General features: G+C 41.4%; 1 protein-coding gene across 1 annotated transcript in view; it reads left to right on the top strand.

Annotated features, from left to right (window-relative positions):
- LOC122816125 overlaps positions 1-26,417 on the top strand; it is a gene marked incomplete in the record, with an annotated part of 1,432,330 nt that overhangs the window by 1,294,019 nt on the left and 111,894 nt on the right. Inside the window, 1 exon segment of the mRNA XM_044088884.1 lies at positions 3,317-3,613. Within this exon segment, the coding sequence (XP_043944819.1) occupies positions 3,317-3,613 (297 nt within the window).

Below are 26,417 nucleotides of genomic sequence, written 5' to 3'. Positions count from 1 at the left end.
TGAGGTAGCAGTTAAAAGTATCAGGATAGAAGTGGATATCTGTAAAAGCTCCCTGTATGAGCCACAGTCTGAGGTAGCACGGAAAAGTATCAGATTAGAAGTGATCATCTGTAAAAGCTCCTTGTATGAGATACAGTCTCAGGTTGCTCTGAACTGTGTCAGAATAGAATTGGTATCTGTTAAAGCTCCTTGTATGTGTCACAGTCTGAGGGAGCACTGACCAGTATCAGAATTGAAGTGGATATCTGTAAAAGCTCCTTTTATGAGTCACAGTCTGAGGTAGCACTGAACAGTGTCAGAATAAAATTGGTATCTGTTAAAGCTCCTTGTATGTGTCACAGTCTTTGGTAGCACTGAACAGTATCTGAGGAGAAGGGTATCTGTAAAACTCCTTGTAAGAGCCATAGTCTGAGGTAGCACTGAACAGTATTAGAATAGAAGTGGTATCTGTAAAAGCTCCTTGTATGAGCCACAGTCTGAGGTAGCACTCAACAGTATCAGAATAGAAGTGGCATCTGTAAAACCTCCTTGTATGAGCCACAATCTGAGGTAGCACTGAACAGTATCAGAATATAAGTGGATATCTGTAAAAGCTCCTTGTATGTGGTACAGTATGACGTAGCCGTGAACAGTATCAGAACAGAAGTGGATATCTGTAAAATCTCGTATGAGCGACAGTCTGAGGTAGCATTGAACAGTATCAGAATAGAAGTGGTATCTGTAAAAGCTCCTTGTTATGAGCCACAGTCTGAGGTAGCAGTGAGCAGTATCAGAATAGAAGTGGTGTCTGTAAAAGCTCCTTGTATGAGCCACAGTCTGAGGTAACAGTGAACAGTATCAGAATAGAAGTGGTATCTGTAAAAGCTCCTTGTATGAGCCACAGTCTGAGGTAACAGTGAACAGTATCATAATAGAAGTGGTATCTGTATAAGCAGATGCATGTCAGAAGGCAATTCAGTGACATTTTAGCCATAAATAGAAATACTTAAAGAAATGCTTATTCCAAATATGTGAACATTGTTATTTTTTTTTCTAATTTGCTTTATAGTCAGAATCATTCTAAGTGAGGTAAACTAATGACGGATGGTATACGGACAGTAAAATGTCATAGCACATTGTATCAGAAGCTGAATGTCTGCTGCTACGTTACCTCTTTCCGTTCTTACTTCTTTAAGTAAATCATTAGTTATTTTGGTATGAAAGTCTCTCAGTGACACCACTTTTGTTTTCTAGTGCCTGGCGTACTTGGAACGCACCAGCCACTTTGTGAAAGTGCACATAGGTTATGTATGGGACCTGACTTTGTGTTTGACGGAGGAGATGTATGTCCTTGTGCACTCTGTCTGTAATGTAGGAAAATAAATCCTTGGGAAGACTGACTATCTCAGTAAAAATTTCTCGAGTTACTTCTTCCAAATTGTTGGACTTGTAGATCTCCCGGAGACCTCTGATAGTCACACTGTCCCTCTTTGAAGTGCCTTTCAGGGATATCCGGCTGTCTTGCAGAGAATAAACTAACTGGTTCACTCTGGAATGCACAGTGATCTATTAGTCTTCTAAAATTGATTTTCATTTTTCAATTCTTAAATACACACCTGTAAGTTATACAATATATTTCGGGTTCTTATTAGATGACCGAAGACGCATTCTTTCGAATGTGTCTTGGTTGAACTTGAAAAGATGAAAAGGCAAAATGACGAAACGGCATATAAGCGAATTCTTTCCCTGGGAAAAATCGCTTGGCTGCATCCGTTACTTTGCCGTTTTTGTCACTGTAGTGCGATCTCGGAGTTGGTATTATTTAAGTAGGGGGATGTGGGCGGGGGTTGTGGTGGGGAAGCCCCCCCCCCCCCACTTTATGTTATGTTTTTAATTTTTTTTTTCTAAGCGTTCAAGTTTGTAAGCTTTCTCTTATATGGAGTCGATAAATCATCGTTCACTTTTCTAAGTGTTCAATGATTTAATATAGACCCTATAATATCGTTGATGCTGTTTTGTTAGTCATACACCGATGGACGTGATGACGCTATTACATTTTTGAGAGTTAAATTGCTTGAAGGTAAAAATGAGTCCCCTTGATTAGACAGGCTATCTTGTGATGTGCTATTCTCAGCGTTGTGTCACTTACAAATGCATTACTGTCACTTCCCTTTATGAGGACAGTCATTTCACAGACTTAATTATATTAAGACTTATATTAATATTATATTAATATTTATAGTATTCAGAACAAATGGATTTTTTTGTTTGGAGAAAATAATGGTCATCAGGAACTACATTTGCCTTATGCTTATTTTGTTTTTTGCCATATCAGAAATAAAGTTTCCACAATCAAAGTTTTGCAGAAACAGAGCTTTAGTTATACTGTTCAGTAGATAAAATTCCCAGTGAAACAATGTTGATCAGTAGGAGGTGTGGAGCCGTGGTAGAAAGTCTGAAGAAGTACAACAAATGGCATACTCACAGACTAAGTTCATATGTGGAGACGTTAAAGTTTGGGCAGTAATGGGGATGAAAGTTATAGATAAGCAAGGAGAATTAAGTGTAGGTCGATCCATTAAGGGTCACTGCTCGGCTGAACTCAGGACATGATATTCTCGCTGTATACTAGCTTCGTAAGATAAGTGTGGTGCCTCATTTCTGCACTCCAGCTTACCTATCTGTGCTGAAAAGGCAAGAGTCACCAATATCATCTGAACTTAGACATACCCAATCATATTTTTATGTGCAATGATGCTGAACCTGGTCTCAGGTAGGAGCAAAACTAAAACTAAAATGCTGTAGAGCAAAGAAGTGAAATATCCACCCAGCTACACAGATGCTATAAGTGCAACTTAATTCCTTCATGTTTTTAGCGATCCCTTTTCCTTTCTGTTAGTTTCAGACAAACCTGCTTAATCACCTTAAAGGAGGAAACATGTATTGCACAAATATTAATTGTACTAAAATGGCAGAACCTACTCCCCCGTAGGCACTGCCCCAAGCCCCTCGTGGTGAAGGCATTGCTCCCACATCTGAGATCACCATATCTAAAGGACAAGTTCTACCATTCATATCTGTGCACGTATTATTCTGTCATTCCATTTCCTACAAATATATTTTATCCATATTTTATGTCCTAAACTTGTGTTTTATGTACAAATAAAGAAAAAGCTATATAAAAAACAATAAATGTAAATTATTAGCGGTGTGACTCAGAAATGCACTACAGTGAGCTCCACTAGATGTTGCAAACCATGTGTTTTGTAATTTTTGTCTTCATTAATCTTAAATAAGCCATTTTTAAGCTTGCATTACTTTTTTTATTGTTTTCTAGGTAATGTAAGTGTTGAACTTGACCATGTAGTCTATGGACTGCAACTTAGGAACAGCTATGGAAACAACAGCGTACACAGATTCATGGTGGCTGTCAGGCAGAACGGCAGTGTTGAAGTGCCAGGTTTGACTGAACTGAAAGGACGGTTGGAAGTTTCTGAAGGAACCAAAGAAGGGAGAGCATGTCTGCTTGTGGATCACAAAAAGCTTTGTCTGGAAGCGAGCAGCATCAACAACCAAGACCAATCTGGTTTCACTGGTAAAGTGATACACAACATCCAAGAATTTCAAAATGCAGGTATGTAGAAATGCACCACTGCTCATGAAGAGGGGTGAAAATACTGTTGTGAAAGTAAGAATAACCAATGAGTGCTTTCAATGTCATGTGTACATTGAAAATAAGCAGGTAATTGCAGTACATAATAAATACATTATGTAGCTGTAGGAGTCATTTCACAAACATGTTTTGTACTGTGCAGCATGTAGCTGGGTATATTATCTGGTCTCATAGAGGATTCTTTGTATTCTGAAAAGTAACTCCAGTAAGTGTTCTTTGGTTATTGTGACACCCCAGCACTGGCAGAGTAATCAAGGAGCCTCAGTCCTCACCCCTGGCAACAGGGCAGAATGCACACTCTGGGAGGATGACAAGTACACACACAGTAAAGTGCAATTTCCCTTAAGAGCACACAGAGGTCACAGTCAGGCTGGGGCTGGTTATTCCCTCCTTCTCTAGATCCACAGTAAGACTCCCCACTGGCATAGCTATAGGGTTGAGATCTTAGCTGATTGGCCAAACTAAGATCGCCAGTACCCTCTCTGTCCGACCAGTGCTTTGTATCCCTGCCCAAGTAGCTGACACACACACTCTTTGAGATTTGATTTATATACAAACACATACACACACACACACACACACACACACACACACACACACACACACACACACACACACACACACCTGGGGAAGGCTGGCACAGGTTTCTAGCTATGTCCCCTTTTGACCAGACTATAAGGTAGTTTTGACTGCCTTCAACCAACTCTTATCAGCTACTTTAAGGTCCTTAGCAAAGGGTGTCCAATCCTACCGTGTAATGTTACTATTAATCCAAATGGTAGTCTGATCAAGAGCAAGGCTGTTTATGAGTGGCCTGTACAGTGTCCCCTAATAGATATGCAAGTACTCTTAAATATCTCTAAACAGACCTGCCACAATTAAAAGTTTGAAATATATTTAATAATAAATAAAAGAACAAAACAATACTCAGTAAGTAATCAGTTACATCAGAGTTCAAAAATCACAGGAACTATTTAAACCAACATTGCAGGACAGTCTTAAATAAACAAAGAAAACATCTGAGCTACACTTTACTATATTCCTCTCTGAATCTAAAATAGTTACTATGCCCTAACAATTTACTTACAGCAAGGGAAGTGCAGAGGTGAGTGGATGTTTCCAGCTGATGTTGTTAGGTCAAAAGGAAAATACAAAATGTACTTTTTCTGTCAGAGGATTCTTAAATTAATATCCACTATTACTGCTGGGTTAGCTTGGATGACATCACTTTATATCACCTGATTTCAGTTCCCAAGCTCAACCCCCTTTGTCAGAACCTAACATAATTTAGCATCTCTCTGTGAAAATACATAGCTTTCAGATGTTTGCAACTGCTAGGAGACATAGAACAATAAAAGACTTAAAAAAAATCAGAAGGCACGCTAGTTCTAGACATTCTGTCTTCTTGCTGCATTGAAACTAAGTTTTTTGTTTGTCTTTTCGGCTTTTCCTGGTTAGGGGTCGTCACAGTGGAACTCCGGTCCGCTAATGATTGGCAGTAGATTTTTTATGGTGCCGAGTTGCCAGCCCGATGCTCAACCTTTAGTGAAGGCACGCCGATTTACGCATGTCTTTCTGAAGCCACTCGACCGCGAGACATTGCAGGACTGTCTCAAATAAATAAAGAAAACATCTAAGCTACACTTTACTATATTCCTGTCTGAATCTAAAAGAGTTACTATGCCCTAAAAACTTACAGCAAGGCAAGTGCAGAGGTGAGTGGATGTTTCCAACTGATGCTGTTAGGTCAAAGACAAAATACAAAATGCACTGTTTCTCTTTCAGAGAGTTCTTAAATTAATATCAAATATTACTTGTGAGTTACCTTGGATGACATCACATTTTTTCATCTGACTTCAGTTCCCAAGCTCAACCCCCTTTGTCAGAACCTAACAGAAATTAGCATCTCTCTGTGAAAATATGTAGCCTTCAGACATTTGCAACTGCTAGGAGACATAAAACAATAAAAGACTTAAACAACAATGCAGAAGGCACCATATTCTAGACATCCTGTCTCCTTGGACCATTGAAACTACCTTTTATGACACAATAATAAAAATTTAATTTCAACTATTTTCTCTGAAGTTTTTCAAGTTAACCTCCTGTGTTCCAGTTTCCATTAAGCATATACATCTAAACAGTCACAATAGTGCAGGTACATTTATGTTCTATTCCAATAGGGCATGCTGTGGTTGTGGTTACATTTTACCCCTGTACTTTACATACACTTCTGTATAAATCATATCAATACTCACAAATGACATAGAATTATTTACAAAATTCCCAATAGCTGGGCTAGTAGTGTGACAGTTATAATAGGGGATGTGTGGAGATTCTGTGTGGTATGCGGGCTTTGCATTGTTGCCCTGGGCATGAAATTTGTACTGAATTTCTTTGCTAGTATGTCAGCAATATCCTTTAGATCTGACCATGTAGTGCCTTTCTAAATAAGTTATGAGCAATGTTGGGTATTATTTCTTTGTTTCCTGACATAATTAGTCTAAGTTCATGGGACACCTTTGATTTCTTGATGGTGTTTTTCAGGTCTTCTGACAATTTCTTAATGTTAACCTTGATTTGAGAGTCTGTTGTTTTATGGTTTGTTTTAAGAAGCTTTTTTCTTTTACTGTATTTTATATTTATGCATGCGAACTGCCAGGCTGATTTACTATTGAACATCCTATTTTGTTTGGATCTGGTAGGGCCTGCCAGGTTAATGTATTTATGCATGTGAGTTTAGAATTTGTTTGCATAACTACTTGCTGTTTGAACATACTAGGTAAAACAGTTTTACTTGAATTATGAGACTTCACATAAAATTCTCAAAGGTTAGTCAATTTGAAGTCCTTGAATATGGTGATATTTGCATGTGACAGTTTAGGGATTTTGAAGTGGAACTGTACCACTTTTTGATGAGATTTAACTAGGGAAGTAGATATTAGGGGGATAGTACATATAGATACAATATCTGTATATACATACATACATGCAAATGCATACAAATATTTCAAGCATGGGAATCAATGCCCTTGTTGCCTGCCGATATACCAAAACACTTGTTCCCATAGTAAGTGTCCAGGCTGTTCTTAAAAATATCTAAAATAGTACTTGCTTTAATGTAATTTGGTAGTCTGTTCCATGCGCCAAATCCTCTCTCAGAGAATTAATTAGTATACTTCTCAATGGTGGGGTTGGTAGTCTGTTCCATGCGCCAAATCCTCTCTCAGAGAATTAATTAGTATACTTCTCAATGGTGGGGTTGGTAGTCTGTTCCATGCCCAAATCCTCTCTCAGAGAATTAATTAGTACACTTCTCAATGGTGGGGTTGGTAGTCTGTTCCATGCCCAAATCCACTCTCAGAGAGTTAATTAGTATACTTCTCAATGGTGGGGTTGGTAGTCTGTTCCATGCCCAAATCCTCTCTCAGAGAATTAATTAGTATACTTCTCAATGGTGGGGTTGGTAGTCTGTTCCATGCCCAAATCCTCTCGCAGAGAATTAATTAGTATACTTCTCAATGGTGGGGTTGGTAGTCTGTTCCATGCCCAAATCCTGTCTCAGAGAATTAATTCGTTCACTTCTCAATGGTGGGGTTGGTAGTCTGTTCCATGCCCAAATCCTGTCTCAGAGAATTAGTTAGTATACTTCTCAATGGTGGGGTTGGTAGTCTGTTCCATGCCCAAATCCTGTCTCAGAGAATTAATTAGTATACTTCTCAATGGTGGGGTTGGTAGTCTGTTCCATGCCCAAATCCTCTCTCAGAGAATTAATTAGTTCACTTCTCAATAGTGGGGTTGGCATAATGGTTAAGGTCCTTACGTCAGAGACACAAGGTACAGGGTTTGATTGTGACCATGGGCTATTGGCTAGGCTTAAAATGGCCCTTTAGGGCAGTTAACCTAGTATGCACCTATGAACTTTGGTTGTCTAATGATTCTCTACTACTGTTTGATAACCCCAAACATTCCCAGAGGTAGTTGTCTCTAAATGTCATATATAAACCAAGCAGAAACTATGCAGTGTGGAGGGTGGGAAGTTCACTTCTTGAAATGTGTTCTGCACCTAGTTCACTAATAAAATTTGAATTTTAAAATACGTACTGTAAAATAATAAAATAGTAGGTAGTACACAGTTGAGTTAAAAATGGAGTGTCCTTTATTGAAACACACAAACAAGTGATCCTAGTTGAGTATAATGAGAAGGTTTAAAGACATTCATTAATTTATATATAATCAGGTTATATGGAGCAAGGGAGTGGTCACAGAGACTGGTTCTGTTAAGAGCAATAAAATCATTAAACTCATTCCTTTAACCAAGTCCCCCTTCCCCCTTAACATCATACCCTAAAGTGAGACTGTGCTACCTTAGAACTGAAACTTAAAAGCTAGAGACAAATTAATTACATAATATAAGAAGAGCTTATTAAGGCTAACCTACTAATCCAAACTTTATTAATTAAGAAACCAACTGACTAATTAACTAACAAAATGATCTATCAATAACCATCGATCAGAATAAATATTAGTAACTTATAAACTAAAAGACTTTTAACAAAGATCGCTTTCATACCAAATAAGTACTACATTAGGTTTATGTGTAAAAAAATATATACCATAATATTAATGTGCATGTGTATAAATTTACAAGTGTAAGCAGGCTGAAAACCATAGCTATAATTGCTAAGGTGGAAATACAGTTAAAACTGGTAGAAATAAATAGTGAAAAATGTTAAAAATAAAGCATTAAGGCCCTTGGGATATGTTCAAGTGTGGCATCTAACTAAGAAAGCACGTAATTTAAATGAGTAAAAAGTATCACACGCAGCAGACGACACTCCAGTGTCTCACAAATCGAGACCATAAGGCAAAACAATAAAACATCACAGCCCACAAGACATAACAATAAACCAAAGATGCTAGTCATTGGTGACTCGGTTGTGAGACACACCAATGTCCCCTTCACCAGGCTTGACAAGGAGCTGGTCACGGTCAGTTTTCCGTCTGGTGCCATAATCTGCCACATCACACACACTTAAGTCACTCCATGACAAGTACAACTCTGTCATTGTCCATGGTGGTGTGAATGACTTGAGACGTACCTCCCTGGACTATATGAAGAGAGACATGATTGAGATCTGAGTACATGTCCCAGGCAGGTATGACCCTAGCCCTAAGCAGCATCCACCTTCACCAAGAATGATACCACAATACCAACAAAAAATAATTCACTTCATTCCAAGGGGATCCAGTATTTGTCTGCCTGGTATGAAATGACCGACATGCCTTGATGCTTTGGCAGAGATGACTTCCAGCTGCCACCACTGGGTTTCCAGATCCTGGCCAAGGCTCTCGCCTCCCCTACTGTACCTTTTTTAGACAATGTTCCAAAAGCAAATCTTCCAACATAAAAGATCTGTCAAAAAGCAAATTAAAGGTCATGCTGCTTAACGCTAGGAACCTTAACCTGAAAATGCACTCTCTGGAGGCTCTCCTTGCACTGAAAGATGACAATGTCTATGTGGTCACAGAAACTTGGATGTTAAGTTGTCTATCTCACCTTCATTCTTGCTGGTTGGGTTCAGAGCTGATCCTCGGCTCTGACTCAGCCATCTTCAAAAGCTCGAGAGCTACTTACTGGCTCGAGGCCCCCCTATATCCCATGATGCCTGGCGCTAGATACCTAGATCTCATTTGCCGCTTCTGCTGCGAGGTTGTTCTACTGGCTCAGGTCGTATAAAACTTTATTATTATCGTTTTTCTTGTCATAAACTGTTAGTTTTAGTGTAAAATTAGTCATTTAAATAAAACTGTTGTATTGTAGCTAGTCTCTTCCTAATCCTTGTTACTTCTCCTCAGAAACTTGTTTTAATTAGAGTTTCCCCTCCCCCCTTCTCTCCCTTTCCTTACCTCAGAAAGGTATTCCTTTTAAGTTAGAGGATAACCTTTTCTCTCTATCTCCTTCCTTATAACAAAAAAAAAAAAAAAAAAAAAAAAATTCCTTTATTATCACTGTTAGTTGTTTAGTGATAGTTAACTATAGTTTTTTGTTTGTAGTAGTGTAGTTTTTGGTTGTGGTAACTGTAGTGTGTAATTTTTAGTGATCAGTTACTTTAACTTTTCTGTGTGTGTTTCTTTGTTCCTTGGTTTTCCTTCAGGATGTCCAAGGATCCTAAGCCGTCCGGATTCAAGAAGTGTGACTCTTGCTGTCAGAAGATGTCTCTGACAGATGGTCACACTTCTTGTGTTTATTGTCTGGGCGCCGTGCACCTGCAGGACTCTTGCTCGATTTGCCATGCATTCAGTCCAAGAGTCCTGCAGGAGCGCAAAAACTAGTTGATCCTGAGGGGTTTGCTTAAGCCCCAAGATTCACTGGCTAGGGCTCAGCCCTTGAAATCTTCCAGGCCACCTAAACCTTCAGCTCCCAGTTCGGAGCCGTCATTGGGTGAAGCTATACCATCCATCTCAGCTCCGGCTGGAACCGATGTTCCTCCCTCCCAGTCGGCTCCGACACGTTCCTCGGAGTCATCTAAGAGTCAAAAAAGATCCAGGTCTCCTTCTCTGGAGTCAATATGTTCGGCTCTGAGATCACCTCTGCTCCAGTCAGAGCATAGTCATTGCTCATCCCACTCTTCTCGGTCCTCAAGACTTTTGGACCATGACTTGCAACGAGTGGTCAGTAGGCTGTTAAAATCACAGGCCCTAGCCAAAATGTGGTCCAGCCCCCCTCATCAGGTGTTGGCTCTGTCCACATCGGTAGATATTCCTCCTCCGACTCATCCTTTGAGCTCGGAGCCGGAGTTCGTTGGGGTTCAAGTCGTGGTACCATCGGCTCCGATACCTTCTTCTTCGGTTCCATCGTTGGCTCCAATCCCTTCCATGGTACCGTCCCTGGAGGGATCTGGGTGCCAGGACTCCCTCGTCCGCTCCGAGGGGGCGAGTGGCATCGGACCCTTGTCCGACCCCGCTCTCCCTCTCGGGGCTTCGGCTCAGGTGAGCTCAGCTCCCACATCAGCCCCGGAACCATCCCCCTCGATACGGAGAGGGATTCTGGTTTCTTCAGAACCAGAGCCCTTTCTGTGTCCAGGCAGGGGCGCCTTTGAGGTGATGAGGAGTGTATTGGCCCCCGAGCCAGTCCCATGATTGACCTCATCAGCTCCTCCCCCTATGGTGCCTGCGTCAGCCTCTGCCCCTCTTCCAGATCCCAAGCGTGGGGATCCAGCGCTCCAGGACACCCCTTTGGGTGTATCTTCCTCTTCCGAGGCCTTCCCTGATCATTCAGAGGAGCCGCCTCGTAAGAGGAAATGCAAGAGGAAGCATGTTGACTCCCCTGAGTCTGTTACATCAGATACCGACTTAGAGGATTCGGAAGGGTCCCCAAGATCCCCCTCTGAAGATGTCTCCTTCTCAGGCATCCTTGAGATGCTTAGGCAGAGGGGGAACTGGACTGCCCTAAGCCCTTCCGAGGATGAGTCGGTATTCCTGGACGCATTTGGATGCCGACCTTCCACTTCCTGGGTGTCTCCGCCTTTCGACCCACTGATGTCTGTTGTGGCTCGGAAGGCGTGGTCAGCTCCAGACACAGTGGAACCGACCCCCAGAAGACCTGCTAAATTCATTACTGCACCACAGGACAAACAGGTTTTGACAAAAGGTGTCCCCGTTGATGCCATGGTGGTAGCGGCGGCCACAAAAAAGGAGTTGGCAGAAACATCTTCATCTGTCCATCCCCCTAACAAGGAGTCCAGGACGATGTACAGATATGGGAAGCAGATGTTCTCTTCAGCGACCTTTTCCATGAGGTCCCTGAATTATTTGTGCCACTTTACCCGTCTTCAAAGGGATCTCCTTAAAGAGCTTGGAGATACCCTCCAAGATCCATCAGCTGAGGGGGCCCAGGCTAAGGCAGCCTCCCAGCTGGCAATTCTTAATTCAGTGGTAAACTCCTCCATGAGGCTCATTTCGTATGCAGCTGATGGTGCGAGTAGAGCTGCAGGCACAGGCGTTGCCCTAAGAAGGCACGCTTGGATGCGGCTATGTAACTTTGCAGAACCTTTCAGAGTGTCTTTCACCAACACCCCCTTTGATGGTTCCTCTCTCTTTGGATCACAGGTGAAGGACACCCTTACCAGGTGTGAGCAGGAAGGAAAGACTCTCTCTGCCGTAGGAGTCTGTTTTTCCATTCCTTCCAGACCATATCCCAAGGGTCAGAAGAGTGGAAAGATGTGGTTCCAGAAATCCCGGGGAGCCCTGCCAGACACACGTGGTGAGTTCCCATCCAGGGGCAGAGGAGGGAACAATAATGGACGCTGCCCTCATGGCAGAGGGGGTCCGCAAAATCAGGGCAGCAGAGAATCCTTCTCTGAGAAGCCCTTCCAGTATCCCTGAAGGGTTGCCCGGCTGCCCACCTCTGGAGGCAGTCGGGGGAAGATTATTGCTCTACCCAAGAGCCTGGCAAGACATAACACAAGACAAATGGGTACAGTCTGTTATATCCAGAGGCTACAGAATTCCCTTTGTTCGCACCCACTTAAGGTCAAACAAGTACCTTCCAGACGTTCCACCCAATCTAAGGGACCAAGCAGTTCAAGAAGTCTCAAAACTGCTAAGAAAAAGGGCCATCCAGAAAGTCCCAGCAGACCAGCAAGGATCCGGAATTTACTCAAGGTTCTTTTTGGTACCAAAAACGACAGGGGACTGGAGACCCATTCTGGATCTCAGCAGACTGAACAGGTCTGTACAAAGAACGAAGTTTCGGATGGTCACGCTACAGTCCATTTTACCCTTCCTGGGTCAGGACAATTGGATGTGCTCTATAGATCTTCAGGATGTGTACTACCACATCAAAATGGACAGACGCTCCAGAAGATTCCTTCACTTCCGGCTGGGAGCCAGCCATTATCAGTTCAGAGCTCTGCCCTTTGGTCTCACCACAGCCCCCAGGGTGTTCACCAAATGTATGGCAGTAGTTACCGCTCACCTGAGACGGCAAGGATTCCAGGTGTTTCCATATCTAGAGGACTGGCTCCTCACTGCTACCATCAGGCATCACCTTCTGCGAGCCAGAGACTGCACTATCGAGACTTGCTCCAGGCTAGGTATCACAATAAATTTCGAAAAGTCTGCATTGTCGCCCTGTCAATCTATCACCTTTATAGGCGCAAATTTAAATATCAAAGACATGTCAGCGAGCCTTCCACCAGACAGGGTATTAGTGATTCGCCAACATGTGAAGATTTTATTAGCATGCAAAAGAATTCAAGCCAGGTTTGTCCTCCAAACTCTGGGTCTCATGGCAGCAGCGATCATACTAGTCCCTCTAGCTTGTTTTCACATGAGGATTCTCCAGTGGCTTCTTTTCACCCAATGGTCCTTCCAGCAGCTTCCCATGTCTTACATGATAATGATCACACAAGCATGCAAGAAGCACCTTGCATGGTGGATGGTCTCCACATGAGTGTCCCATGGCAGACCATTTGTACTCCCCCCTCCCATTGCTACGGTGACCATGGATGCCTCCCTGATCGGGGGGGGGGCATTATCAGGGCAGAACAGTCCAAGGCACCTGGCAACCTCATGAGTACCATCTACATATAAACGTCTTGGAGATGAGGGCTGTGCTCTTAGCGTTGCAAGCTCTTCAGAACTCTCTTCCTACCGGGACCATTGCAATTCAAACGGACAATATGTCAGTAGTGTGGTACATCAGCAAGCAGGGCAGAACCAGGTCCTACCCCCTATGTCGAGAAGCACTCAGACTCTGGCAGTGGGCAATCTCTTCCCAATGGTTTCTGATCACAACGCACATCCCTGGGAGGTCCAACATCATACAGACAGGCTGAGCAGAGCAATTCTCATGCCTCATGAGTGGTCTCTGAATCAGGTGGTTGTGGACCAAACCTTCCACAAATGGGGCCAACCTTGCTGCGACCTTTTTGCAACTCCCTTCAACAGCAAGTGCAGCAATTTCTTCTCTCTTCTTCCACTTCCCGGACATTCCCCCAGAGACTCTGTAGTCCACGATTGGCCTCAGGGACTTCTTTATGCATTCCCTCCTTTTCCTCTAATCCCAAAGCTAATACAGAAAGCTACCATTACTGGCCTCGACAAATATGGTTCCCATTCCTGCATCACCATCTTCTCGAGCAGCCTTGGACTCTGGACCTAGTTCCAGACCTTCTGATTCATCAATCGGGTGGGATGCACCAATCCCTACGATCTCTCCAGCTCACTGCTTGGTTGCTCCACTTCCAACTTTAGCCAGGCTTCCACATATCTCCCCCTCTGTGCACAAAATCATTTTGTCATCGCACAAGTCTACAACTAGAAAAACTTACGCTAGTAAATGGAAACGTTTTCCTTCCTGGGCAGAGGCTAAGAGTATAGACCCCTTTCTTCAGCCCCTGTACCCCACATTTTGGAATTTCTTGCGGAACTCTTCCATGCTGGGTCCGCTTCCACTACAATTAGAGTTCAGTTAGCTGCAATTTCAAATTTTCACATTGGCTTCTCCGAAAACAATATCATGTCTCATAAGTTATGTAAAGCCTTTCTCAAAGGGACCACTCTGCTCAGGCCCCCAGTGAGAGATCCTCCACCACCGTGGGATCCTAAATTTGATTCTAACTTCTCTAATTTTGCCCCCTTTTGAACCTGCAGCTTCTTGTTCCTTGAAGTTCTTATCTTGGAAAACCCTTTTTCTGGTAGCTATTACTTCAGCCAGAAGAGTTTCGAAACTTCAGGCTCTTTCTATCCGTCCTCCATAACTCGTGTTCCACAATGACACAATGACAATCTTTCTAAACTCATGCATATTATTCAGATACTCTCTTCTTTTCTCTTTAGCAGTCTGCAGTTGCGCTTCTCCTTATTCTGCAATACTTTAACCTGTATCAGCCCCTCTAAATAATTATAGTTACTTCTTAAACCATACCTCTTTTTCTTTTATTTTTACCCTATTTTTAAATTCCACTTTCATTTTATCCCACTCATTAGCTATGACTACAGAAGAAATGTCTATATTCTCTAATAACTCTTGAATAATTTCCACTCCACATTCCTTAAATTCCTCTCTTTTTAACAGGTAGGTGAGGAACTGCAAGTGGCTCATTTTTACTTAATTTCCCCTTGCATTTTTATCTTAGTTGTGATTGGTGCATGATCTAAAAGTGCTATTGGATGTGTGTCAGAGCTTTCAAGTTAATGCACATGATCCTGTAAAATATAATTTCTGTCTAGTCCAACCCAGTTATTGTAGCTTGGGGAATAATATGTAAATTCTCTTTGAGTTCCTACTATTGAATTAATGTCCTCCTTACCAAACATTTTCATAAATTTCTTAATAAATATAACATCTTTTGTTATATATCCTCTTCTCGGTTGATACACCCTCACTAATGCAAAACAAAATTCCAGTCCCCACCTATAAGTAATATTCCCTGCTGAAAGCTAATTATTTCTCTTAAAATTTACTTAATCTCCACAATAGCAGTTTTAAGTGGAATATAAATACATGTCAGCATAATCTTTCTCCCTTGTCAGCAGCCCCTTACTACCACCAGTCTACCATTATTATCTTTCCCCTCTTCTATCACTACTGGAACTCCTTTAGCAATTAGTATATTTCCCCTTTCCTTTGTTTCTAATACTGTGTCAAGTATCCCTCCTGAAATCCTTTTATATCAAATTCACATACTTACTTTTTTCCAAATGTGTCTCTGTAGCATTACTATTTACACTCTACATTTCTTAATATAATTCAGTACTGTTTCCTTTTTTTCTATTCCTGTGAGGTCATTCACATTCCAAAATAATATGGATAATGTAGCCATTATAAGAAGTTATTATTCCCCCCTATTATAAGTGACAACTTTTTGAAATGTCTATTTCCAGCTTTTGTGTTATATGCACCCACTAATGTTCACCAGTTTGATCTTTTATACAGTTGTTTCTTGTCATCCCCATTTCAAACTATGTTACATTTACAAGACCTTTTGTTGTAGTAAATAACCTCCAACACACACACACACACACACACACACACACACACACACACACACACACACACACACACACACACACCAAGAACATCCCCATAACCTATTAACATAAAACAAACACACACAACTATGTACATATTGGCATAATGAAGTTTAACCCTTCCAAGAACAGTTGTCCCAAATTTGCAGCTGCACACATATGCATTATCTAACCTAAAATTAAGGTTATCCATGTTAAGACACATATTACAGCCTGTACTCCTACTTACACTAATTGGTTTTATCTTTATTCTGCTCCCAGATGTGAAAAAATGCTTGTATGCTTTCAGAAAACATTACATTTTAATCTTAAAAAAGCACTGTGGCGTTTTGACTGTCAGCTTGTCTCCATAGTAACATAAGAACAAAATGTACAGCTGCCCTCCACTTCAGACTTCTCAACTCACACAGAACATTTGTTTGCTACAGGAAATCTTTTCATTACATTCAGTCTTCTCTTATTTACTTTCTTATGCAAAAAAAAATGTTATTAAACTAAGCCAAGGGCCTTAATCAAGAGATTCACCTGCACAAAAGTAACAGAAAACATATCAGTTCTACATGTATTATAATCTGTGCACTTTCACACCCCATCCCCTACCTTAACAACTCAAGATTGCAACATATTGTCCAGCCTTTCTTCATTTCTTAAAACTAAAAAAGAAGGAAAAAACACTTGTTTACTTTAGTATGTTTATGATATACAGCAATAACTGAAAATTCTTTACTAAACATGCAGTTTGTATCATAAAATGTTTTATATAAATACTGTTAAGAACAAAAATTGTTTTATTCACAGTTACTTTTTTTGTTTCATTTTAGCATCCTCTAAGCATTAATGATGTGAAGTGAGGTATATGCTTTTAGTCCCCCGCATGTTTAACAAAGTCAACAAAAATGCAGTCTTTCCACTTTTTCTTGTAAAGCCATTTTTCATAAATTTTACTGATGCCTTATAATCCCAAATGTATTCTTTAATTTCAGTGTGGCTGGTCTTTTTCCTGTTCATCCATCTCTCATCCCCAGACTCTGGTTCAAGTCCAAGGTACTTCTGATTCTTCTAGACAACTCTTGTGCTTTTTGTCTGTTAAGCATTGTCTTTTGGAACAATGGAGAATATTTCACTGGCAAAGTCTCTCTTTGAGCTTTATTAGCAGGAGAATGTGAAACAGAATCCCCTTTTGGTTGTTGCCTCACTTTTTATTTATTTATTTATTGACATTTGTTTACTAGGATAGCCCATTGGGCCAAGAAGAGCCCCTTTTCGGTGGGGGGTCCAGGGAGTAAAGCTCTACAGAAAACATATACAAAGATTAAAAGATAAGCATTATTACAAGGTTAAACATTCGGAGAAAAAATAAACAAAATGCTGAAATCTATTTCAGATACAAAATAAACAAAATGCTAAAGTCTGTTGCATAGAAAAGTACCACAGAAAACTTATACATTGCTGAAAAATAAGCCTTACAAAATAGAACATTCAAAGGAACATGCATGCAGCATAATCAGTACAAGGCAAACATAGCAGCATGGGTTAGATTATGTCATAAACTTAGCTATTATGTCTATGCAGAAAGGGTTTGAGCTAAAATGACATTGAGTTTTCTTACAGCTAAATTATAGTAGTAGAGTGTAGGAGAAGAGAAGTGTAAGAAGGTGTAGTGTGCTGGATGAGGGAGATGACTAGTGGAAGGGTTAAAGGTGACAGAATGAGTGAAAGGAGGAAGAAGGCAAGTTATGTGAAAAAGAGTAGTCTTAGAAATAACGAACACCAAAACCAAGCAAAAAATATATGAAGAGGATCACCAAAGGAACACTGCAGCACTAAATCCAGAAAATTTATTGAAAAAAGTTAAGCGCTTTCATCAAAATCACAAGAATTCATCAGAAGATAGTAATGTCCTCTTGTTGCAAGGACTTTGGAACAATTACTTTCAGACCTTTCATAATAATACCTTTGTCAGACAAAATCTTATCTCTGTATGGAAAATAAGGTTGCATTTCTTGAGGCAAACTTGATTGCTTTGATGGCCATCCTTAATTGATAAAGTAGTTGAGCCTTTGTAAAGCTGGATCTGTGGCTGTGTGATCTCTCAGCTCATCAAGATGTGTGGAAGAAACATTTCTCACTTCCATGACTTGATAATCAAGGCATTCATTCTCATGCTGTTCTGTGGTGTTTCTGAGGGATCTGGATAATGTATTAGCAAGATAAAGAAGTTTGCCTTTCTTGTAGACAAGAGTAAAGTTATACTTTTGTAATCTCAGCATCATATGTTGCAGTCTGGCTGGAGCTGAATGCATAGGCTTTCTCAAGATAGTGGTTAGAGGTTGGAGGTCTGTTTCGATCTGGCTAGGTCTACCATAAACATAATCATGGGACTTCAAACATCCAAACACGATTGCCAAAAGCTCTTTCTTGATCTGAGCATACTGCATCTCAGTTTGGGTAAGAGTTCTCGATGCATAGGCAACAGGTTGACCTTCTTCTAGAATGACTGCACCAAGACTAAATTTCAAAGCATCACACGAAAGAGTAACTGGCTTGTAAACATCATAGTATCTGAAAGTTTGTGGACTAGCAATTCTCTGTTTCAGGACATCAAATGCTCTTTGCTGTTGGTGTAACCAAGACCAGGATACATCATTACGTTTCATCTCTCTAAATGGTGCTGAAAGTTGGTCCAAGTCTGGAATGAACTTGCCTAGATAGTTAACCATGCCAAAAAAACATTGCAGGGCTTGAACATTGTCTGGTGTTGGCATCTCAAGAATGGCTGTTTGCTTGGAAGGGTCTGGTCATAGGCCTGAACTAGTAAATAAATGACCAACAGAAGTAACCTCTTGTAGTCTGAATTTACATTTCTGTGGATTGAGCTTGAGATTCACTTGACATGCTCTTTCCAGAACTTTTCCGAGGTTTCTGTCATGCTCAGCTTCACCATTGCCTCCTACTAGTATGTTGTCTACTATAACAGCACAAGGATACCCAGAAAAAAATTGCTCCATATCATGTTGAAAGGCTTCACTTGCAGAATTTATCCCAAATGGCATTCTCAAAAATCTGCACCTTCCAAACGGAGTACTGAATGAAGTAAGCAATGAGTATTTCTTGTCAAGCTGAATTTGCCAAAATGCACTCTTAGCATCTAAGAGAGAAAAAAAACAGTGGCATTTGGCATCAGACCTGCCACTTCTTCATCTGTGCGCATTGGATGATGAGGTCTTTTTAGTGGTATGTTCAAATCTTGTAGATCAGTACATATTCTAAAGTCATCTGAGCTTTTCCTATGAGCTATCACCATGGAAGATACCCACTCAGTTGGTTCTGTAACTGGACAAATCACACCTTGTCGCACCATTTTACCTAGCTCGGCTTTGACTGTGTCCTGCATGACTACTGGAACTTTTCACGTTGGCCTGATAACTGGACTGACATCTGGGTCTAACTTCATGGAGCACAGAAATGGAAGCTTCCCTAGTTTATTTTTGAAAAGATCAGCTTAGGTAGAAAAAATATACTGGGTGAAATTAGAGTACTGGTCTTTCAAGTTGACTTGGTGGACTTCCTTATTAAATGAAAGCAGTCCCATTTTCAAACTGTCTCTGAGCCCTAATCATGATTGGACATGCCTCTTGACCACATAAAATAACAAGTCATAGCATCTTTCAGCAGAGTAACATGAAAACACTACTGAGCCTTTAGTCTGAATTTCTTCACGTTGATAAGCAACAAGCTTCGCACACCTTGCCAAATCAAGCCTTTCACCATGCCACACTCTAGCAAATGTTTCTGCTGACATAACATTGCACTTGAAACCTGTATCAACTCTGAACTCCATGAGTTTGCCATTTATCCGAACAGTACAAAATACTTCATTCTTTGCCCTTAAATCTACTGCATCAACTATTTCATGAAGCACTAACACACCATCAACATAAAGAGTAGGGTTGCAGCTCTCTAATTGATCAACTCATTTCTTAAAATGTTCCTTTTTTACTAAAAGAATGTGGGCCTTTTGATTTACAAAACGTCTTGAAATTATTTCATTTATTGCATTTGTGGCATTGCTGACCAAAAGCTAAACATTTTTCCCTTTTAGATTCCCTTAAATCACCAAATCTGCATGTTTTAGCCCTATTTCTCAAAACAGTTATATATGCTGCAAAAGTTTCACCAGACCTTTGATCCCTTGTGTAAAATAAATGCCTTTCCATTGTAACATTTCTCTGGGGGTTACACATTTCTCTAAATTTATGTTTTAAGCACTCAGGGTCCTCTCTTGACTCAGTTGGTACAACAATATGACAGTTTTCCCCTTCTGATGTACAGATAGCAAGTGCATACACAAATGAACGCTCCCTAACTGTGTCTTCTGACCCAGCTAAATTAAGTAGAATAAATGCCTTTGTACAGTCATCTTTATCAGAAAATGCAGCCTGTATGAAAATATCATACTCCTGCTCAAACACTCTCCAGTTCTCTGCAATATTATTGTCAAACGCAAGTGGAGATGGTTTCTGAAATCTGTCTGCCATGCCCACAAAATATGTACAAACACACTGAAAATATGGCCTTTGTAATTATGTACAAACAAACTGTTCTGTGAACTTGTAATAACATTCAAATGCACAATAAACTCTTCGAAACACTGTACTTTGTGAAATATGCTCTGTAATGGCTGTATTTTGCAAAATAACTTTACTGTAATACTGCAGTCTGTACAATGAAGCACTTGGAGCCTCTAGCCACTCGAACAGACTTTATTACAAAAAATAAACCACACAAAAGCAACGAGAAATGCTTAACTTCTTCTCCGCGTTTTTCGTTATCCATGTAACTTGATCAGCATGCACATAGCTTCCAACCTCGTATTTTATACAGACTTGTCACATTAATCATCCAATTGGTAAAAGCATTGCATTAGCAGGGTTAGTTATTACAATTAATTACAGCTAAAAACCCTACTTAAAAAGCCTACATAAAAACATAAATTTTAAACTTTTAGAATTAATTAAATTGTTATATCATATATATTACAATGCATTATATCTTAAAAATTAAGAAATGTTTAAAAAAATATTAGGAATATAGTACTAATTCATTATAATAAAATTATATTCAGTTAAAATTAAATACACTGAAGCTGTATGCTAATCTGACTCATTAGCACCATCTTGTGACATTTTGTGCAAATTACATATTCCTTCAAAAAACTTTTCAGTCCAAGTTTTTTCAAAGGTTATACAGTCTTTTGTCATTACTAACACCTTGTCTATAATTTAAATACCCTCTCTATTACCTCTATATGTGTAAATACTTAAAAAAATATATTTTATATACATATCATTGTACAATTGTATCATAGGTTCATAGGTTCATAGATTAGTACTACATAATCTAGCCGCTCTTAATTTTAAAATAGGTACCATAGAGACATGTTCATTCATCCCTGGCTTTCTACTAGCTTCTAGTACCAGTTGCCAGTATAGTTCCCTCACTTCTATCCTATTTTCCCAGTCACCACCTCTGATATCTTGTGGGATAACTTCAAACACAAAAAACACAAAGAAGCTTGTTTACAAAGTGTAGTATGTTTGTAAAGGGCACTATTAACATCTTTTTTGCTTATGTCATATATGTGTTCATATAGGGGTCACCTTTAGATGCCCGACAACGCGTTCCGCCGACACGGAATCCGACGGGACGAAAACACCGACAACGCAGATGACCGACAAGGTGAGAACCCGACGGACTCGGTAAGTGTGCGATCGAGTGAGGGATTTAGTGTTAGGGAGCGGACAGGTAAGTGTGCGATAGTGAGGGACTGTGGGTTTAGGGGTGGGTTAAGTGAGTTAGGGTTAGGGTGCAGGTAGGTGTGTGTGCGATAGTGAGGGACTGTGGGTTTAGGGGTGGGTTAAGTGAGTTAGGGTTAGGGTGCAGGTAGGGTGTGTGTGTGATAGTGAGGGACTGTGGGTTTAGGGGTGGGTTAAGTGAGTTAGGGTTAGAGTGCAGGTAGGGTGAGTGTGCGGTAGTGTCGGATCTTGGGGTTACGGGTGGGTAAGTGAGTTAGGGTTAGGGTGCAGGTAGGGTAAGTGTGCGGTAGTGTCGGACCTTAGGGTTAGGGTTTGGGTTAGGGATAGTGCATATGTTATGTAGTGTACTGTGTTGTTTACGTGTAGTGTGTTGCTGTAATGGTTTTCGGTGTTTTGCGTTGTCGGCGTTTTTTGTTGTCGGTCTTTTGATGTCGGTTATTAGTGTGTCGGCGAAACGCGATTTCGAGGATATAAAGGTGATCCGTTCATATAGTCGTCTTTTAAATGCCCTTTCAGTTTTACCCACATAAAAGGAGGTACATTTTTGACATTCTGCCAGGTATACTATTCTTTTTGTATCGCAGTTAGCATAAGTTTTACTAGTGAACAATCTCTCTCTAGCTGTTAAATAATGACTTTCCTTGTTCAACACATATTTACATTGTTTACATCTGCACATTTAAAGGTGCCTTTCTTCCTATAATTTGTTTCCTTATGTCCAACATATTTTTTATATTTCTATCTTTTCTATAACTAAATGTAATAGGTTGTTTAAAAATTGTGGTGAGGTCTGAAAATTCTGAAAACATTTTCCAATTTTTATTTACTATCTGTTTTATAAGCCCGGATTCATAGTTGAAATTCATAATATATGCACTATTAAAATCCCTATTATTATTATTAGGTGTATTTTTATCCTTTTCTTCCGTATTTTTCATATTCCTTTGAACTCCCTTCCCTAACAATGGACTAAAATCCCCTACCCTTCTTAATTTTACTTCATCCATAACTTCATCAATTAGCTCTTCTGGATACTTTCTATCTAACAACATTTCCTTCAGTTTGTTACATTCATCCTCAAACTCCTTTTGAACTGTAGTCATTCTTGATATTCTTATAAACTGTCCCTTGACTAAATTCTTTTTTTGTTTAAAGGGGTGGGCACTAGTATAATATAAATAGGAGTTGGAGAATGTCTCCTTCCTAAAAATGTTTTACTCAAATTTATTACCTTGATAGTTCTTATATATTGTGATATCCAAATATTCTAACTTTTCTTTGTTTGTTTTATATGTAAATTTGAGAAAATCTATTGTATTATTAAAAATTCCATAAATTCTTCTATTTTTGCATCCAATTCCAACCAAAAAGAAACACAAATCATCTAAGTATTGCTTATAGAAATTACAACGATTCAGCATTTCTCGTTGCTTTTGTGTGGTTTATTTTTTTGTAATAAAGTCTGTTCAAGTGGCTCGAGGCTCCAAGTGCTTCATTGTACAGATTGTGGTCTAGTTTTGTTGGTGGGGCACTCTTTCTTCTTTGGTTTGGTTTACTGTAATACTGCCCAAACATGAGAACACTTTATACAACACTTCTGATAATTTGGATATCTTTAATTAATACAAAAAATATGTACTTAGCAAAAATGTGGTAATTTCCTCTTATTTTTATTCATTTTATGCAATTTGGACTTCATTTCAAACATTTTTCTTAGTAATTCGAATATTTTTGTCAATATTGGACATAACAGTTTATGGGAATATCGTTGTGTATGCCTCATTTCATATTTTCAAATAAGAAAGGGTTTTCAGCAAGTTTTAATATCTGAAATTCATTTCTGACCTGTTTTGCGAATTATGTGTGCAGTAGGGATGATTGACTCCTTTATATTTCTCCAGTGTTAACCAGGTGCCCTTCGAACTCAAGAGGAAGAAACTGGAACTCTTACTGGCAACAGATCATTTTGGTAATTCTTCCTGTAACATCATGTCCCTTTAGACATGCCACTTCTGACACAATGTCACTCGTCCCTCTCTAACTTAGAAGACAAGCAGCCGGGGTATTTTGTTTAGATGTTTTAATACATAGAAACACATCAGGATGGATAGGAGCATCATAAAATATAAACAAACTGGTTAGCCGACAGACCTGATATACATACATGCTTACATCTCAACAGCTTACTAAAAATGGCAGCCAGACTTGCACATGCTTAGTATTTATACACTTGTGCAAGACCTTGGATAACTTCTTAAAGATATATACACACACATTGATCTAGGTTCTGCAGTTCTATCCTCGGCTGGGGTGCCTTCTGTGTGGAGTCTGCATGTCCTCCCTGTGGTCGCGTGGATTTCCTCCGGGTGCTCCAGTTTCCTCCCACATCCCAAAGACATGCTGTAGGTGGATTGGACACTCTAAATTGGCCCTAGGTGTGAGTGTATGCATGTGTGTGCCTTCTGTGGAAGGTTGGGAACTGGGCTGGCAACTCGACACTGTAAAACTCCACTGCCAATCATGAGCAGACAGGTGATTCGCTGTGGTGACCCCTAACCGGGAAAAAGCCGAAAGAAGAAGAAGAATTGATCTACAGTGGGAAAATAAGGAACTAAGAGCAGGGCAATCCTGAAGTTTTGTGAGAAGTTTGGTTGGTGGAAAGTTGTAAATATGTGAGATATTTGGATAATTCCAGCCAGTTTAATGTTTTTAGGGGTGTGCAATGATGGGTGGAATGGTAGCCTGTTAACTAATTTGGCTATTTTGTTGTAGCACATTTGTAGTTTAGTTATGTGAGGATTGGAGAGTGATAAACAGTTGGGACACCATAGACCAGAGAAGGAAGTGGATAGATGGATGCAAGTACTTGATCTGAAGTAGTTAACTTCATTTGTCAGCAACCTTTGGGAATTGGATCCGACCTCGGATCTGAGCCGGAAATCTTTCATAGCTTAGATCCGAGCTCCTAGCTCCTCCCCTTCACCCATAATCCCCTGCCAACCCTGACTGACCTCAGATCTAGTTTGCCGTGCTTCTTGTCAGCAGCTAGGTTTTTGAGCTCCTGGTTTCGTAGGGTCTTGTGAGAGTTTTGTGAGAGTTTTTAAATTTTTTTATTATCCCCTTAAGTGTACGAGTGTGTTTTGTGGTCAGGTTGCCTATTTTTTGACTAAAAATACCCTTTTAGTTAAACTTACCCTCCCTCCCCTTCGCTGGTCGTAGCTTCTGTGTGTTGTGTGTTTGGGGCCTAATGAGTGGGTTTTTCTTTAAGATGTCTGAGGCCCAAAAATCCATCTTTTCCAAGTGCATCAAGTGTGGCCATAAGCTCTCCCCAGCAGATGGCCACACTTGGTGTGTGCGGTGCCTTGGGGTTGAACACCTTTCCTCTGGGTGTTCCATCTGCGCGGCATTCAACCCCAGGGTACTGAAGGACCGGAGGTCGAAGCTGATCCTAGCGGGACTTTTGCCCCCGGATTCGGCTTCGGCCTCCGGTGCTTCTGTGGCCTCCTCCCCTGCTTCGGCGGCGGCCACTCCTGCCTCTCTCCCTCCGGTCAGGACTCAAACTCCCGCTGCAGCTCTGGAGGAGAGGGAGGCCAGGAAAGAAAAAAGGAGGGAGAAGCACCACAAGCGGCAGGCCGAGGCCTCTGCTTCAGCCCCCCGGCTAAGTGGTCTTCTCCCTCCAGGGCTTCCCGGTCTCCCCCTTCTCGGATCCGGTCTCCGTGCTTCTTACCAGGCCCCGAGGAGGAGGAGACCTGATCTCCGTCGAGGTCATCGAGGCGGCATTCCCGGCCAGCCTCGGTGGCCTCATCAAGATCGACTCGTAGCCTTTCTGACGCAGATTTGGACCGGATGATGCCATGGTTTCTCCAGGCCCAACTGCAGATGGGAGTGCTCCTGCCTCTCCCCCTCCAGGGGGGAGCTCGACACCTTTCTTTGACCCGATAGCTCCTTCTCTGACCTGCTTCCTGGGTTCGGAGCCTTCGGAGCCAAGCAGCCTTGAAGCTGGAGGTGGGTCGGTGCCGACAGTATCGAGTACTTCTGCGCCAACTCTTCCCTCGAGCTTGTCTGGTCCATTTTTGTCGGATCCGGGCTCTCGGAGCCGTGGGCTGAGCGTCGGATCCGAGGGAATCAGTGTATCTTCGGCTCTGTCTAGGTCGGAGCACACTGGTCCATTGGATCCGATGGCTTCGGTGCCGACCCCGATCCGTCCATCAGATCCGAGCGAGGGTCTGGTCTCGGATCCCAGAGAGAGCGACTCTCCCTTGGCTTTCAATGTGGTGGAGAGGGCACTGTCAAGTGCTTCCAGGCCTCCGGTCCTTGCTTCGGCTCCGCCCCGCACTCCCTCTCTGTTGGGTCTGGCTTCCATCACCCGGCCCCAGGGACAGCCTGCTTCGATGTCCCAGGTCGTTCCCTTGGAACAGGACCTGGCTGGTGAGACGTCCTCGGACAGCCCCCCCGAGGACGTCCCTCACAAGCGAAAGTGCAAGAGGAGGCACGTGGACTCCCCCGAGTCCTTGACTGATGACACGGATTTGGATGAAGGGGAAGGCTCCCCTAGGTCACCCCCCGAGGATGTCTCCTTCGGAGACATCATGGAAATGCTCAGGATAAGAGGGGGGTGGTCTGCCCCCAAGGCTTCCTCGGACGAATCCGTGTTCCTGGAGGCATTCAAAGCAGGCCCATCTACCTCTTGGGTGTCCCCTCCGCCCGACCCATTAGTGGACCTTATTACCACTAGGGCATGGAAGGAGCCGGACACTGTGGAGCCAGTCCCCAAATGCCCGGACAAGATCCTTAGTCCGCCCTCCGAGAGGTCCCATTGGAGCAAGGATCCCCCCGTAGATGCCATGTTGATGGCAGCGGCCACCAAGAGGGAATTAGCTCAGGAGAGTCCCTCGGTCCATCTACCGAGCATG

This window comes from Protopterus annectens, chromosome 12.part0 (genome assembly GCF_019279795.1).
Source record: "Protopterus annectens isolate FY-2018-M chromosome 12.part0, PAN1.0, whole genome shotgun sequence".
NCBI classification, from domain to species: Eukaryota; Metazoa; Chordata; order Ceratodontiformes; family Protopteridae; genus Protopterus; species Protopterus annectens.
This window is presented reverse-complemented; position numbering and strand designations above follow the sequence as displayed.